At 29.9% G+C, this 17721-nt stretch overlaps 1 protein-coding gene across 1 annotated transcript; it reads right to left on the bottom strand.

Annotated features, from left to right (window-relative positions):
- Positions 1 to 2015: 2015 nt before the first annotated feature.
- LOC139891591 (zinc finger BED domain-containing protein RICESLEEPER 2-like) lies at positions 2016 to 2543 on the bottom strand. The gene has a single exon (XM_071874570.1). The coding sequence runs from the start codon at positions 2541 to 2543 to the stop codon at positions 2016 to 2018; it is 528 nt and encodes a 175-aa protein (XP_071730671.1).
- Positions 2544 to 17721: the final 15178 nt, after the last annotated feature.

The raw sequence follows: 17721 nt of genomic DNA, 5'->3' as shown, positions 1-17721 counted from the left end.
AGTGATATTCGTTAAATAATAAAAGGTGAAGACAAAAGACAGATTCGACGAATTGAAGACGCAAACGACCAAAAAGCTAAAAAGTACAAAGTACAATCAAAGTGGTTCAAATTATTGATGAGAAACGTCTCGAAATTACAAGAGTAGAAGACGCAAAACGCAAAATACAAGATATTAAATTGTACGCAAGGACGTTCGAAAATCCGGAACCGGGACCAGAGTCAACTCTCAACGCTCGACGCAACGGACTAAAAATTACGAGTCAACTATGCACATAAATATAATATAATATTTAAATAATTCTTAAAATTATTTATATATTATATTTATTTATAAAAACAAGAAAGAAAACAAAGCAATGTGAGCTGGTACCTACCTCCATGCGATCGCATGGCCTGTAGGCTTAATATCCATGCGATCGCATGGGCCACTTTTTGTGGCCACATGCCTATAAATTTGGCAGTTTTGAGCGATCTTAATATATCTTTTTCTCTATCTCTCTCACGTATATATATATATATATATATATATATATATATATATATATATATATATATATATATATATATATTAATTTTAATTTTAAATTCTAATAATAAGGGTATGTTAGCGAATGTTGTAAGGGTGTAAGTCGAAATTCTGTCCGTGTAACGCTACGCTATTTTTAGTCATTGTAAGTTATGTTCAACCTTTTTAAATTAATGTCTCGTAGCTAAGTTATTATTATGCTTATTTAATGCCAAAGTAATCGTGATGTTAGGCTAAAATATTAAAATTAGGTAATTGGGCTTTGTACCATAATTGGGGTTTGGATAAAAGAACGACACTTGTGGAAATTAGACTATGGGCTATTAATGGGCTTTATATTAACTAAACGATACCTCGTTAATTTAATATATAGACTTATAATTTGACGTATTTATATATAACCACATACGCTTGACTGGGTACGGTGGGCGGGATATCTATAAATACCAATAATTGTTCATTTTACCGGACACGAAACTGGATTAATAGTTAATATACTTGTTGAAATAGGGGTGGATTACATTCAAGGGTAATTGGTGTAATTGTTAACAAAGTAGTAAAACCTTGGTTTACACGCAGTTGATAACCTGGTGTATTCATTAAACAAAGTATTAAGACCTTGTTACAATTCGAATCCCCAATTAGTTGAAATATTTGACTTCGGGAATAAGAATAATTTGACGAAGACTTCCGCACTTTATGATTATGACTGATGGATTATTATGGACAAATCCGTATGAACATATCGAATAATCCAGGACAAAGGACAATTAACCCATGGGAATAAACTAAAATCAACACGTCAAACATCATGATTACGGAAGTTTAAATAAGCATAATTTATTTTATTTCATATTTAATTGCACTTTTAATTATCGCACTTTTATTTATTGTCATTTTATTTAATTGCACTTTTAATTATCGTACTATTTAATTATCGCAATTTTATTTTATCGCACTTTTATTTATTGCAATTTCATTATCGTTATTTAATTTACGCTTTAATTTAAGTTATATTTATTTTTAATATTTTACATTAGGTTTTAACTGCGACTAAAGTAGTAAAATCGACAAACCGGTCATTAAACGGTAAAATCTCCTTTTATAATAATAATACTACTTATATATATTTTTGTATTTTTACAATCATAAGTTAAAAATATAGCATTAAACTTGGCTAAGATCCCTGTGGAACGAACCGGACTTACTAAAAATTACACTACTGTACGATTAGGTACACTGCCTATAAGTGTTGTAGCAAGGTTTAGGTATATCCACTCTATAAATAAATAAATAACTTGTGTAAAATTGTATCGTATTTAATAGTATTTCCTTGTAAAAATATAACTATTTTGTATACACCTCTACGCACATCAGTATTCCACTATCTTCGCCTTATATCGCGGATCTAATATAATCGCAAAAGACAAAATCATACTATAATTCTCCCAGTACTTAGCAGATTTTGCCTTCATCTCATGTGCCATCTATTTTATGATTAGATCTGAATTCGTTAACTCTTCTTGAATACACTGTTGAATTCTCCACACATTATGAAAGAACAAGTTCGAAGTCGGATAACGGCTCCCAGAGAACAACGTTGTAATGACATAAAACGGTTCTAGGAACTTTTTGATTCCTTCTACTCTACTCCACTCCACTTGTGTCGGACAAGTTTTAAAATCATGATCTACTAGCTGCAATCGCTCATAAGACCGTCGATAAACCAACGCGCAATCAAGCATCAAATACGTAGAATTCCATCTCGTAGCTATGTCCTGACGCTCATGCCTTCCACACTGTAGTGAAAGGTGATCAATGCGTTCGGCAAATCTTAACTTTCTAATCGCACTCCCTCTAACATATTTGACCGACTCCCGAATTTTTACAATGGCACTCTGAATAACTTTCAATCCAGATTGCACAATAAGGTTTAGCACATACGATCCACATCGTATATGCATGTAATCCTCGTTGCAAAGTAACCCGCCATTTAATGATAAATGGGACTTCATAGACTCAATTAACCCATTATTATAAGACGCATTATCTAAAATAATGGTGAAAACTTTTTTTCGATGCCCCAATCTTTCAGAAAGTTAATCATAAACTCTGCAAGTAGAGTACCACCGTGCAGAGGGGGTATAACTCAAAAATTCAACACTTTCTTTTTTAAAACCCAATTCTCATCTACATAGTGCACGGTCAATGCCATGTAACCATCACTGGTAATGGAAGTCCACAGATCGGATGTAACACAAATTCTACTCGTTATGCTTTCTAACTCACTTTTAAGAATCATCTTTTTTCTTTCAAAAATTTTCAGAACATCCGACTTTGCCGTGTTTTTTGTGATGGTCTGTGTACCCGGATGTAAAAACTTATGCAGATTTCGTATTACTTTATGCTCAACATATTTAAATGGATAGTTGTGTTGGGTAACTGAAATTGCCACTTTCTCTCGATATTATGATTGGTCTAAACGAATACGTTTTTGTGGTGGAACAGACTCAACAATGTTAAAACATTTGTTGATATGTCGTTTCATGTTTGAAGTTCCAAACTGAGCCTTAATCAATGTACCACAGTTAGTACAACACGCCTTTTGAATTCCTTCGGGTCCTAAAGGGATTTATCAAAGTAATCCCACACATGAGAACGTTGTCTGCGGGTAGATGAAGTGGCATCTTCTTCAATCTCTTCATTCTCTGCATTATTCATAGGTTCTTCATGTTGAAAATTCTCAGACATATTCACCAACTTGTTTCCCACAATTCGTAAAGCTCAAAACTTTATTGAAGAGGCTATACATTAGCATGTTTAAAGAAGTAATTCACATGTTAACAAGCTGATCAAAAATTCATATAGTTCACCCCATTTGTTAATTAAAATCAAGATGACAATGACAACCATTTTAACAAGCTGATCAAAATTTCATATTATAGCACCTTAAAGGCTAAAGCTTACATCTACAGCCTACAAAAATATGCAACATTAAAGAATTCAAAGGAACCAAAAAATAATTTAATGAAAACCAACAAAGAGAATACAGATTCAAAGTCTAATGTTACAGTTCAAAATCAGTCTAATGTTACAGATTCAAAATCAGTCTAATGTTACAGTCTAATATACAGTTCAAAATATATCCCATAATTAGTATATGAAATAGAACTTATACAAATACTAGTATTACTATGTTCATGTTCATCAAGTAACCTTTAATACTAATACAGAGTCTCTAACACTAGCACACTAATTCAGAGTGTAATATTCTATGCAACAAAAAATTGATAGTAACAGTCAAATCCAAATTTGAAGAAACACCTACTCAAACTAAAAGGTTCAAAATCAGAAAACCAACCCACTTCAACATATTAACACACGTGTCCTATAGAATAGCTAAAATACATCAGTAACATAATACTATATTCTTATACATTAACACCATAGTATGTGCAAAGTGCAAACAGAAGCAGAAACAATTTTATGAAATAATTTACTAAAAACTCGAAACATAAAAAGGGACAAACAAAAAAATTACCATCGGAACGAAGCTTGTGTTCAGTAATCTACTCTTTGACGCTATCAATTTTAGATTTCAGAATCGAGGATTTCAGATAGTCGCTGCAACGATTTCAGATAATAAAATTGAGGTGCGTTTTGTGCAAATCCCAAACAATTCCACTACGATTTCAGAATCGAGTCATGAATTCTAGTATCCTTGCTTACTACCGCTTTCAAAATCTCATATGATTCAACCATGATCGATTTTTGAGCAGCGATTAATTCAGGGTTTTGAGCGATTAGATAATTTAGGGTTTTTTTGTAGGAGGAATCGTCGAATGATTTGAATCGTTGATCTTTGATCCATAGATTCAATCTTTTTTATCATGACCCAAATGGGTCTAAGTGTTGCACTCAATTAATCTTTTAAAATATGTGGGGCTTTGGTGAGCTTAATTATGGACCCCTGTCTTTTTTAGATCTATTATGTTAGTGGACCCATTTGGGTCCTTAAATAAACCTAATGGACCTATTTTTTGAGGGTTGGGTCTAGTTTGCCAGGTATAGCTATAACTAAAATTTGAGAAATGTCTTCTCCTCCCCCAAATCAACCTGCAAGTTAACATCCCAAAACCCTACTCTAATATTTAACCGTCTACTAGTTTGCACATTAAATTAGAGTTTGATATCAAAGTATAATCACAGTTAGGGGAGGCAGATCACCCCTCTTCCACCCTACTAGCTCTGCTTCTGCATACAACCCCATCCTTATCCTCAAGACCCCTCGTATTTCAAGACATCAATCTCATTGACGCTTTTTAAGAGGAGTTAGGGGCACTCCGTATTGTCTCATGCCACTAAAAAACTCATCATACTTTTTTAAATGAATAGCTTTCTTGTTGGGGATTTGGGGTTAACTAGTTTTGCACTTGGGTTATGTTGTTTGGGTTGTTTGGATACTAGGGGATCCGTAAACCCATCTAAACCTTCTTCATCCGACTCCAACAAATGACTACAATAAATGAGATCTGACTTATAAATGAATTCTTTAAATGCATGTAAGTATTCTTATTTTATACCGTTAAGGCTAATAAAAATTTTTAAAACACTAAAAGTCACAAGATGAATCAATCACTCCAACTTCTATAAGGTGTTTAAGTATCGCGAAATTGGGTTTATGTTCCAAATTATCAACTTGCATAAAGCTTACAAAACATTTAATTTAATTTACTTCTAAGCGTAGAAATTATTGTTTTCCAAATTTGCATGAACATATAATTGATTTTAGAGTTAAAGCTATAAATAAACTATATATTTTCACTTTTGTTCTAATGTAAGTTATATACACCAAAAAATATCAGCGTATGTCACATACTTTTAAAAAATATTCTAATGTAGGCTATTGGTGACCGATCACTCGTGTGTGCAGTCCCTAAAACTAACGGATGTTAAAAAATTTGATAATTTAGACGTTTTTAAGATACAAATTCTTCATGAAAGTTGTTCGAATTCAATCACCTAACACTCATGAACAAAACTCAAGACCCGAAAATTCAAGAAACGATCCCATTGAATTGTTGACAAAAATCTCATAAACTTTGACTTTTCGATCTGCTGTTTAATGATGAATTTTAACACGATCTGATGCAACCCGAAGCTTGAAGGAGTAATCAAGAACCTAAAACTCTAATCAATCCTATTTATTAGTGCTTCATGTTAACGTCCCTTAGTTTTTTAGACTGCACACGAGGGTAATCGGTCACCAATATCATACATTAGAATACCTTTTGATAGTATGTGTGGTATTTTTTTGAGTATATAGCCTATATTGGAACAAAAATGAATGTATATAACTTATTTATAGCTTTGACCCTTGATTATAATCATGAGCAAAATTTAAGTGATTTGATTAACGCGGACGAAACTTCATTATTACGTTGGTAACGCAGGGATAGGGATGGCAAAAATACCCGTACCCGATGAGTAAACTCGAAACCCGATATTATTTGGTCGGGTATGGCTCGGGTATACGGGTTTAGGGTCGGTTATGGATATAGATTTAATTTTTTTTGCGGATTCGGGTTCGGGTTTGGTTTTAATTAAAAATTCGTATACTCGACCCGTATACTCGACCCATTTACCCGATCCGTTTATTTAATATATATATTTATTATTATTTATTATTACTTACTATAATTATTCCTTACTTAACAAAAAAATAACTACATAGTACTAATGTATTATAGAGAGACGTACAGTTCATTACTTCATTCCTTGATACATCAGGGTCGCTAATTTCTCAATTGCCCTAACGTTTCATTCCCCTACTTTAAACATGATTTGCAATGATAGTTGGCTACTTTATGGCGATATAGAATTTGATAACTTACGCTACTCATCTTGGCTTTAGATTATTGAAAATATAAACATAAACATTGTTACATGATTAAACCAAAATTGTTCGGTCTGAGTGCAAGTGAATTAAAAAGAGAATTTAACATTTAGAAGGGGTTCCTTCGATTAAATGGGAGATGGATGTGGTGGTGTTGTTTGTCTTTTTCCGAGCCTCCAAAGTAAGCTACAGAAGAAGGTTAGTGTATGAAATGATCGGTTGATTGATTGGCCATCAAATAAGGCCAAAGGATGCTATTTATAGATTAATAAATGACGGTTATGCATGATAGCCATTATAATAGCATCCATGATCTGTAACTGCCACTAGAACCTCCTAATCATGCCTACAACTTATTCCACGTTCCTGAAATGTAGGGATGTGGTCCAGCTCAGCAATACCGGGTCAACCTTGTAAATACGTCACCCTATCAATCGCGTGATGGCGACTTGAGTACATGAGTTGTCCGTTTGACTGGATATCGGGTGTGTTCCACGTGACACAGCTTTAGGTTCCCGGTAAGCTCGTGTGATGGAAGTCATGCGTTGCACGTGACCAGACATGTGACGTACGTCATTAAGTCTCCCCAGTTTGGTTAGGTACAAAAGGTATGTGTACGCGACCAAACTATGTAACTGTAAGCCTAATTATCGCCACGGGTAAGTCATGCGAAATGATAGCATTTATGCATTATTAAATGATGATTAATCGAATTTTATAATGTTTAAATAACATCATGAGTGTTTCTGACATCGAAAACGTCCAATCAGCCGCCAAAATTGTTTTTCCCTAGGTAAACGCCATCATTGTTACAGCTGTAAAAAATGGATCGATGCGAATCGAACGACCACGAAGCGATAATGGAAAGATACGTGTACGTTTCAGATTAAAGCCCATGGTTGAGGCCCACTCAAGTATTTCCTATAAATAGGGGCTTTAACCCTTTTCATTTTTACTCACTCCTTTCGCACACAAATTAATATTTAATTCTGTTGCTGATCCTTCGTGTCTTGCATTCTGCATTCGCTTACCGTTTCAATTATTAAAGGTTAGCCCATTAATAATGTTGAAGGCGGACGTTGCTACAGAACGCAGTAACGTTACTGTAGTGACCCGTCCTAATCCATCTGGAAAATTACATTACATTTGGTTACATCGCGAGGTACTTGACCTATATGATACATTTTACAAATATTGCATTCACTTTTGAAAGACAAACTTTCATTACATTGAAAGTTGACAGCATGCATACCATTTCATAATATATCCAACTATAATTGACTTAATAATATTCTTGATGAACTTAACGACTCGAATGCAACGTCTTTTGAAATATCTCATGAATGACTCCAAGTAATATCTCTAAAATGAGCAAATACACAGAGGAAGATTTCTTTCATACCTGAGAATAAACATGCTTTAAAGTGTCAACCAAAAGGTTGGTGAGTTCATTAGTTTATCATAAACAATCATTTCCAATAATATAATAGACCACAAGATTTCATTTTCATAAACATCATTCTCGTATCAGGCATTTCGCAAACTGCATAGAGATAAAAATCATTCATATGGTGAACACCTGGTAACCGACCTTAACAAGATGCATATAGAATATCCCATCATTCCTGGACTCCCTTCGGACATGATAAATTCGAAGTACTAAAGCATCCCATCTATCTTTAGGATTCGCGTCAATTAGAGTGTCTGTTCCCTAATTCTTAGATTACCAGACTAAAAAGGGGCATGTTCGGTTTAATAATCCAGCCATAGAATGTAGTTTTAAGTACTTGTGTCTATTTCGTCAAACATTTATAAAGCAGCGCATGTATTCTCAGTCCCAAAAATATATATTGCAAAAAGCATTGAAAAAGGGAGCAAATGAAACTCACCATACTGTATTTTGTAGTAAAAAATACATATGACGACATTGAACAATGCAAGGTTCGCCTCGGATTCACGAACCTATATCAATTGTATATCTTATTAAAACATATAGTCGTAATCGAGTAATTTTATATATATATATATTTAGTTCTGTATTAAGATTAATATTTATATACAATTTTATTAATACTTATAATATACTTATGTTAATAATAATAATCTTATTATTTATAAAATGTTAATAATACTAATATTTATGAAAGTACCAATAAATTGTATCATTTCTATAATAATATTAATAATACTAATCATAATCATAATCATAATATTGATAATAACACTAAAATGGTTAGATTTATAGTATTAGTATTACTTATAATAATACTAATGATAATATTAATAATAATATTACTTAATAATAATACTAATAATGATAATAATATTAATGATAATGATAATAATAATAATAGTAGTCATAATTGAAATTTTTAATTGTATTAATAATAATAAATGGTAACTTTTATTAGTAATAATGTTAATAATAATTATTATAATACTAATCATAATAACAATAACTAGTAATAACAATAATATTAATAATATCAATTATATTTGTGATAATAATAGTTGTATAATTAATATTAGTAATAATACTAATTTACATCATAACAACAATAATTATTAATAATAATCAATAACCATAATAATAATAATAAAGGTTTTTGAAATTAAAAACTACCTCATACGGCCTTTAAAAAAAAATAGTTGCTACCCGCCAGGCTCGAACCCGAGACCACTCGAATACCCGAACACTCATTAACCACTCCTCTGCTTCGTTTATTTCTGATTAAAACCACTTCTTAAATTTATTTATACTATAAATAACCTTCTTCTTCCCCATAAATAAATCGACCAGAGATCAACCACAAACAACACAGCTTCTAAATTGGTTTTAGGATTTGCAAATGAAATATAAACTACCAAGATGTTGGTGACTTAGGATCTCTAGAACAGAAAAGAAAAAGAAAATTTTCACAGCAGCAGCGGTCGTGAACAACACAAAAAAAAACTCCAAATTCGATTTTTAATTTCCAAACACTTTTAGACAAAAGTTTCTACATGAAATATATTCTAAATCGATCCCAAAAACTTTATGGATTGTCAATTTGCCTTAAAAAACAACAGGAAATTCGAATTTTGTTGAAAAGCATATGTTGACTTTTTGAAAATAAAAGTTTGACTTGACAATTAGAAGTCGATAGATAAAATTGGGGTTTCATATTTTGCAGAAAGTTTGAAAAAGGGATTCCTAACAACTTTACATTTACACATTTAAAATTTGATATAAAAATCGGGTTTTTGATTATGTGAGTCAAGATCAGGGTACATGGATGTTTTTTATTTAAAAAAAATATATAATAATTCGACTGACTTAATGATATATGATTGTTGTAAATGACATTGGTAGTGAAAAGGAATCCAAAGGAACACATTACTTGTGAATTGATCGATTTATAGAAGGTTTGTAGTCGACAGATTACCTAAATCAGGTACTGAAGGAAAAAAAAAATTAAATATACAAAAGTAGATGAAGATTGCTAACTGATTTTGGTTGTATGTGAGATTTGATTCGATCTTTAGGGACAAGAACAAAATTGTTTTACAGTAAGAAAAGGATGTGAAACTGAATCCTCTAATGTATCTGTATAACTATCGAAGTATATATCTATATGTTCTTTTATAGATATAATGCAACAATTTGTTTCTTTTATATATCTTAACCAATATATATATATATATATATATATATATATATATATATATATATATATATATATATATATAACCTTATATCAGTAATTAAAATTAATCATTTTTATATACTTGTATTAATATTACACTTAATATTATAAAAGTAATAGTATGATAATAATAATATTAGTACTTCTTAATAATAATTATATTAACTATTATTAATAAAATACTTATAATAATAAATAAGAAAATAATGATAATAATATGAGGATCTTAATAATAACCAACATGATATTTTTAATAAGTTTGTTAATAATAATAATCTATAAGAATGATAATAGTATTATTCTTAATGATACAAATAATTAATTGTATTATTTTCTAATAATATTAAAAATAGTGATTTTAATGATAATGCTAAAAATAATAATAATAATAATCTTAATCAAAATTTTACTATTCATTATAACATAACAATGATATTAACAATGATAACAATAATATTTGTAACAATAGTATCATAACAATTTATATGTATAAATTTTCATCTTCATATATTATCTTTTAAAAATAATAATAATACTATCACTAAATTTTTAATAATAATATTAGTATTAATATTGATATTAGTATAACAATCATATCTGTAATTTATAATAATCATATTAATATTTTATAATTATACCACATATATTATATGATATCATATGTTTATTATTCATACATTTTAATATAAATACATTATATTATATGTGTTTGCATATTAAATATAATTGGCTTATATATTTATAAGTAGTATATATATATATATATATATATATATATATATATATATATATATATATATATATACTTGATATATTATTTTCTTTTTAAAATTTTTTTTTGACATATAATATCCATAACTTTTATAAATACATTCCAATATACATATTATCATAGAAATCATTTATACATAGATTCATTTTAGTAACAACTTGTTTTGTATAATCTTTTACATTTTTAATTTTTAATGAGTTACTCATTTTAAAAAAAAATTAATACTTACATTTATATATATATATATATATATATATATATATATATATATATATATATATATATATATATATATATATATATATATATATATATATATATATATTTAGTTGTTTACAAACAATTGTTCGTGAATCGTCGGGAATAGTCAAAGGTCAAAAGAATATATGAAAAAGTTCAATATTTTTGAAACTCAACATTACAGACTTTGCTTATCGTGTCGAAATTATATAGGAATAAAGTTTAAATTTGGTCAAAAATTTTCGGGTCGTCACAGTACCTACCCGTTAAAGAAATTTCGTCCCGAAATTTGATTGGAATGGTCATGGTTGACAATAAGTATGTTCTCATGACACATACGAGTTAGAAATTAGACTCTTATCACCAGTGAGTAATATGAATAAGACAATTCGATTACTCGATGCGTATGAGTGAAGCTATCACAAAATAGTAAAATGATGAAAATAAGATTGGTCTTGACTTTTGACGTAGTCATGGTGGATTTTCGAAATTCAAAGAATTTAAAGAAAATGTTCTAAGCAGAAAGGAATGTAATAGCACGATTAATTAACAAACTGTTGAAATCACGGAAAGAACAGAAATATCAAGAAAAATTTATTCGTGATATGTTCAGAGGTTAAGTAGAATGAAAGAGTTATGTAACATGGCACATGATGATGGTATATTCTGTGAATCATCATGTTCCATTAGAAATTCAGCATGACTTACTGTAATATAACCACATTGGCCTGACGTCATTATATTATACTAACTTATGATTCAATTCTCAACACTACTTTAAAAACATTCTTATTTTAAACTCGAAGGTTTCAGAATTTAGAAACTAAAATAGTTTCTTTCATGATGTAATACAGATAACGCGAAGAGGTAGATGATTTCACATAAGAATAGATATGAAAATATCTTCAGAAATATGGAGGATATTTATAATGAAAGATATGATAATATCTTATGATTCTACAATCAAAGTGTGATGAAGAAATTCATTCATAATGATTTAGAACAATTACGGAACAAGGTATTCGCTAAAGATTTCATCAGAACAGAATCATCAGGATTCTTTATATACAAGTTTAGTCCTTGTGATTTGTTCAGAGTCTCCTTCATGGTTTGCTCAATTCATTTTTAGTATTAAAATCTTTGAACTTTTTCAACACTCCATTCTTCATCATCAAACTTTTGACTGTTTAAGCTGTCTACTATTTTTGCTGCTTTATTCAGCTTTTTCAAAACTCAGAGAATTGATTCGTAGACTGGTTGCTTTTCAGGATTTCAGAATTGAAGTACATAGTTCTAGGGAATAAACATTATATGTATATATATAACTGTAGAAGTGAAAATGCTGTGAGATTCGAGATTGATGATTTATGATTCCTGGTAATTGGTATGGCAATTATTGTTACAGGGTATAGATGAATACATGATAGGGTTTCAATGAATATAATGATTGTTCGAAAAGTCAAAGATTAATGAAGTTGTTGGTAAGTTTACTGTTAATGTGACGGAATATATATACGGTTCTTCGATAACGATGACAAAAGGCAGGCTTATATATCAAAGTTATAATAAGTTTAATCCGAATGAAAGTCAAAGTTGATTTGCTGGAGCTGTGATAAAATTGGCTAATTTGGAAAGGAATTGTAAAGTTATTTTCGGTAATAACAATGCCAAAGGAGCTAGCACAGATACGTTTTAAACGTTTACTCAGGTTCTGAGTGTTTTTAGATGCATAACTATATGCATTAATCTTTTCTCCCGTAGATGAAGTGCGGTTGGTTCATCCTCTCGATTGAGGTGTTTTCAAAAATCATAAAAGGTTTGAACGCAGATTGTAATCGTCAAGATACAAATAAGGTTTAAGATGAAATCAAGTGGCAAACTTGAAGAAATGGTTAGTTTCATATGTTATAATCAATATTTTAATTCATTTTAATTGTCCAATGTTATTAGTCCACTGTTGGTAGTCCACAATTAGTAATTCAACAATTCATATATAGTTTAATATATAATATTCGAATTAATTAATACGTATTCGTGACCCATTGTATACATGGCTCAGACTCGATCACAACTCAAAGTATATATATTATTGTAGAATCAACCTCAACCCTGTATAGCTAACTCCAGCATTACCGCGTATAGAGTGTCTATGGTTATTCCAAATAATAGATATAGATACGTCGATATGATATGTCAAAACCTTGTATACGTGTCCCGATATTTAAATGCGTAAATAACAGTATTTAAATGACGATAAATAAAATTGCGAGAATATAAATTGCGATAAATAAATTGTGATAATTAAATTGCAATAATTAAAATGTAATCAGTTAGGTAGGAATAGTTAGCTAGAAACAGTTAGCGTGGATTCTTAATAAAATTTTTCTCATAGTTAATTTGTTTGTTTCTAACAAATTTTATTTTGTCCAATGTTTTCTTCATTATGCCACTTGTTGAATTCTGATAGGTCAAAATCCAATATGAAATTGAGTGAAAATGGTTATTCTGCGGTGATCGGATACGTATATCTGTGGATGTAAGTAGGATAGTAAATGACTGTTGAATCAGATTCGAAGAATGTACAGTGTAACTTATTAATGTGAAATCTAAATATTCCTCGGGTATTACCTACCCGTTAAAATATTTTTATCATTAACAGTTTGTACGAAAGAATTTTCAATTACAATCTTTATGAAAATATATATACATATATATTTTTTTTAGATGTAATTATGGATTTAATGAGTCAATATGATATTAAACTCATTTGATTTTCGGTTTGAGCTAGAAAAAATAATCTCTAAAACTTTTAGAAACTACATATTCTTCGTAAAATATTTCTTCAATGAAGTTATGAATTAATACTTCATCGTTCATTTTTGTTGGTTCTCCTTGGTATCTATGGTGCGTATGACGTTGATGTTCGTGTGACAGATTGTGAAGTTGAGGTTTGCGATGCGGTTGTTGTTGGTGGTGGTAATGGTACTGTTGGCGTTGGTGATGGTGGTACTAGTTATGCTGCTGGTGCTGCTGCTGGTGTTTGTAAAATTCTCACCATATTCTCCAAAGCCACTACCCGATCGCGAAACTCGTTGAATTCTTCTATTACACCGGGGTGATTTTTGGTTCGGACGAGCGGATAAATATGATCTAGAATTTGGTATAGTATATAATCGTGACGAGATACTCTGGAAATGAGAGAGAAAATGATGTTTCGAATAGGTTCGCCGGTAAGTGCTTCAGGTTCATCATCAAGAGGTGAAATCGGTTGGTGTAAGGGATCGCCTTCTTCGCGTCTCCATTGATTTAGTCGACTACGAACCCATTCCCAATTCATCCAGAATGGATGATGGCTACATGGTTGATCCATTCCGGTCACACTGCTTTCGGAACTCGAGTGAAACTCTATATCGGAATCCGAGGAACTTGTACCAGTGGCGAGTTCCATTTCGTACGATTGAATGAAGAATTTTCGATATGAAATGGTTTTCGGCTATCGGGTAGTATTCTAATTATATAGAATATCTATATATAGAACAAAAGATTTCGTAGATTACGGAGAAATTTACGAAATATACTAGGCAAGGTTTACAGTAACAGATACGCTAAGATATGAATTAGCAGATACGCTAAGATATGAATTTTGTCTATACACTATTCATGCAATCAATGCAGTAAGAAGTGTCTAGACTAAGAATGATAAGCAAGTGATTCCCTAAGAATGATAAGCAAGTAATTTTCGACATAAAATGATAATTCAAAACTTTTGACATGCAGACACGGTCGAAGTCCAGACTCACTAATGCATCTTAACAACTATCAGTTAGACACACTAATGCAAGACCTGGTTCGCTAAGACCACCGCTCTGATACCACCTGTAGTGACCCGTCCTAATCCATCTGGACGAATACATTACATTTGGTTACATCGCGAGGTACTTGACCTCTATATGATACACTTTACAAATATTGCATTCGCTTTTGAAAGACAAACTTTCATTACATCAAAAGTTGACAGCATGCATACCATTTCATAATATATCCAACTATAATTGACTTAATAATATTCTTGATGAACTTAACGACTTGAATGCAACGTCTTTTGAAATATCTCATGAATGACTCCAAGTAATATCTCTAAAATGAGCAAATGCACAGCGGAAGATTTCTTTCATACCTGAGAATAAACATGCTTTAAAGTGTCAATCAAAAGGTTGGTGAGTTCATTAGTTTATCATAAACAATCATTTCCAATAATATAATAGACCAAAAGATTTCATTTTTATAAACATCATTCTCGTATCAGGCATTTCGCAAACTGTATAGAGATAAAAATCATTCATATGGTGAACACTGGTAATCGACCTTATCAAGATACATATAGAATATCCCCATCATTCCAGGACTCCCTTCGGACATGATAAATTCGAAGTACTAAAGCATCCGGTACTTTGGATGGGGCTTGTTGGGCCCAATAGATCTATCTTCAGGATTCGCGTCAATTAGGGTGTCTGTTCCCTAATTCTTAGATTACCAGACTAAAAAGGGGGCATATTCAGTTTAATAATCCAACCATAAAATGTAGTTTTAAGTACTTGTGTCTATTTCGTCAAACATTTATAAAGCAGCGCATTATTCTCTGTCCCAAAAATATATATTGCAAAAAGCATTGAAAAAGGGAGCAAATGAAACTCACCATACTGTATTTTGCAGTAAAAAATACATATGACGACATTGAACAATGCAAGGTTGGCCTCGGATTCACGAACCTATATCAATTGTATATCTTATTAAAACATATAGTCGTAATCGAGTAATTTTTTATATATATTTAGTTCTGTATTAAGATTAATATTTATATACAATTTTATTAATACTTATAATATACTTATGTTAATAATAATAATCTTATTATTTTTAAAATGTTAATAATACTAATATTTATGAAAGTACCAATAAATTGTATCATTTCTATAATAATATTAATAATACTAATCATAATCATAATATTGATAATAATACTAAAATGGTAAGATTTATAGTATTATTATTACTTATAATAATACTAATGATAATATTAATAATAATATTACTTAATAATAATACTAATAATGATAATAATATTAATGATAATGATAATAATAATAGTAGTCATAATTGAAATTTTTAATTGTGTTAATAATAATAAATGGTAACTTTTATTAGTAATAATGTTAATAATAATAATAATAATTATAATACTAATCATAATAACAATAACTAGTAATAACAATAATATTAATAATATCAATTATATTTGTGATAATAATAGTTGTATAATTAATATTAGTAATAATACTAATTTACATCATAACAAAAATAATTATTAATAATGATAATAATAATAATAATAATAATAATAATAATAATAATAATAATAATAATAATAATAATAATAATAATAATAATAATAATAATAATAATAATAAAGGTTTTTGAAAGTAAAAACTACCTCATACGGCCTTTAAAAAAAATAGTTGTTACCCGCCAGGCTCGAACCCGAGACCACTCGAATACCCGAACACTCATTAACCACTCCTCTGCTTCGTTTATTTCTGATTAAAACCACTTCTTAAATTTATTTATACTATAAATAACCTTCTTCTTCTTTCCCATAAATAAATCGACCAGAGATCACCACAAACAACACAGCTTCTGAATTGGTTTTAGGATTTGCAAATGAAATATAAACTACCAGGATGTAGGTGACTTAGGATCTCTAGAACATAAAAGAAAAAGAAAATTTTCACAGCAGCAGCGGTCGTGAAGAACACAAAAAAAAAAACTCCAAATTCGATTTTTAATTTCCAAACACTTTTAGACAAAAGTTTCTACATGAAATATATTCTAAATCGATCCCAGAAACTTTATGGATTGTCAATTTGCCTTAAAACACAACAGGAAATTCGAATTTTATTGAAGAACATATGTTGACTTTTTGAAAATAAAAGTTTGACTTGACAATTAGAAGTCGATAGATAAAATTGGGGTTTCATATTTTGCAGAACGTTTGAAAAAGGGATTCCTAACAACTTTACATTTACACATTTTCGAATTTGATATAAAAATCGGGTTTTTGATTATGTGAGTCAAGAACAGGGTACATGGATTTTTTTAAAAAAAAATATATATAATAATTCAACTGACTTAATGATATATGATTGTTGTATTTGACATTGGTAGTGAAAAGGAATCCAAATGAACACATTACTTGTGAATTGATCGATTTATAGAAGGTTTGTAGTCGACAGATTACCTAAATCAGGTACTGAGGGAAAAATAAAAAAAATTAAATATACAAAAGTAGATGAAGATTGCTAACTGATTTTGGTTTTATGTGAGATTTGATTCGATCTTTAGGGACAAGAACAAAATTGTTTTACAGTAAGAAAGGGATGTGAAACTGAATCCTCTAATGTATCTGTATAACTATCGAAGTATATATCTATCTGTTCTTTTATATATATAATGCAACAATTTGTTTCTTTTATATATCTTAATATGTATATATATATATATACATATATATATATATATATATATATATATATATATATATA

Source organism: Rutidosis leptorrhynchoides, chromosome 1 (assembly GCF_046630445.1).
Source record: "Rutidosis leptorrhynchoides isolate AG116_Rl617_1_P2 chromosome 1, CSIRO_AGI_Rlap_v1, whole genome shotgun sequence".
In the NCBI taxonomy this organism is placed as follows: Eukaryota; Viridiplantae; Streptophyta; class Magnoliopsida; order Asterales; family Asteraceae; genus Rutidosis; species Rutidosis leptorrhynchoides.
The sequence above is the reverse complement of the archived record's forward strand: the minus strand, read 5'-3'. Positions and strand labels throughout refer to the sequence as shown.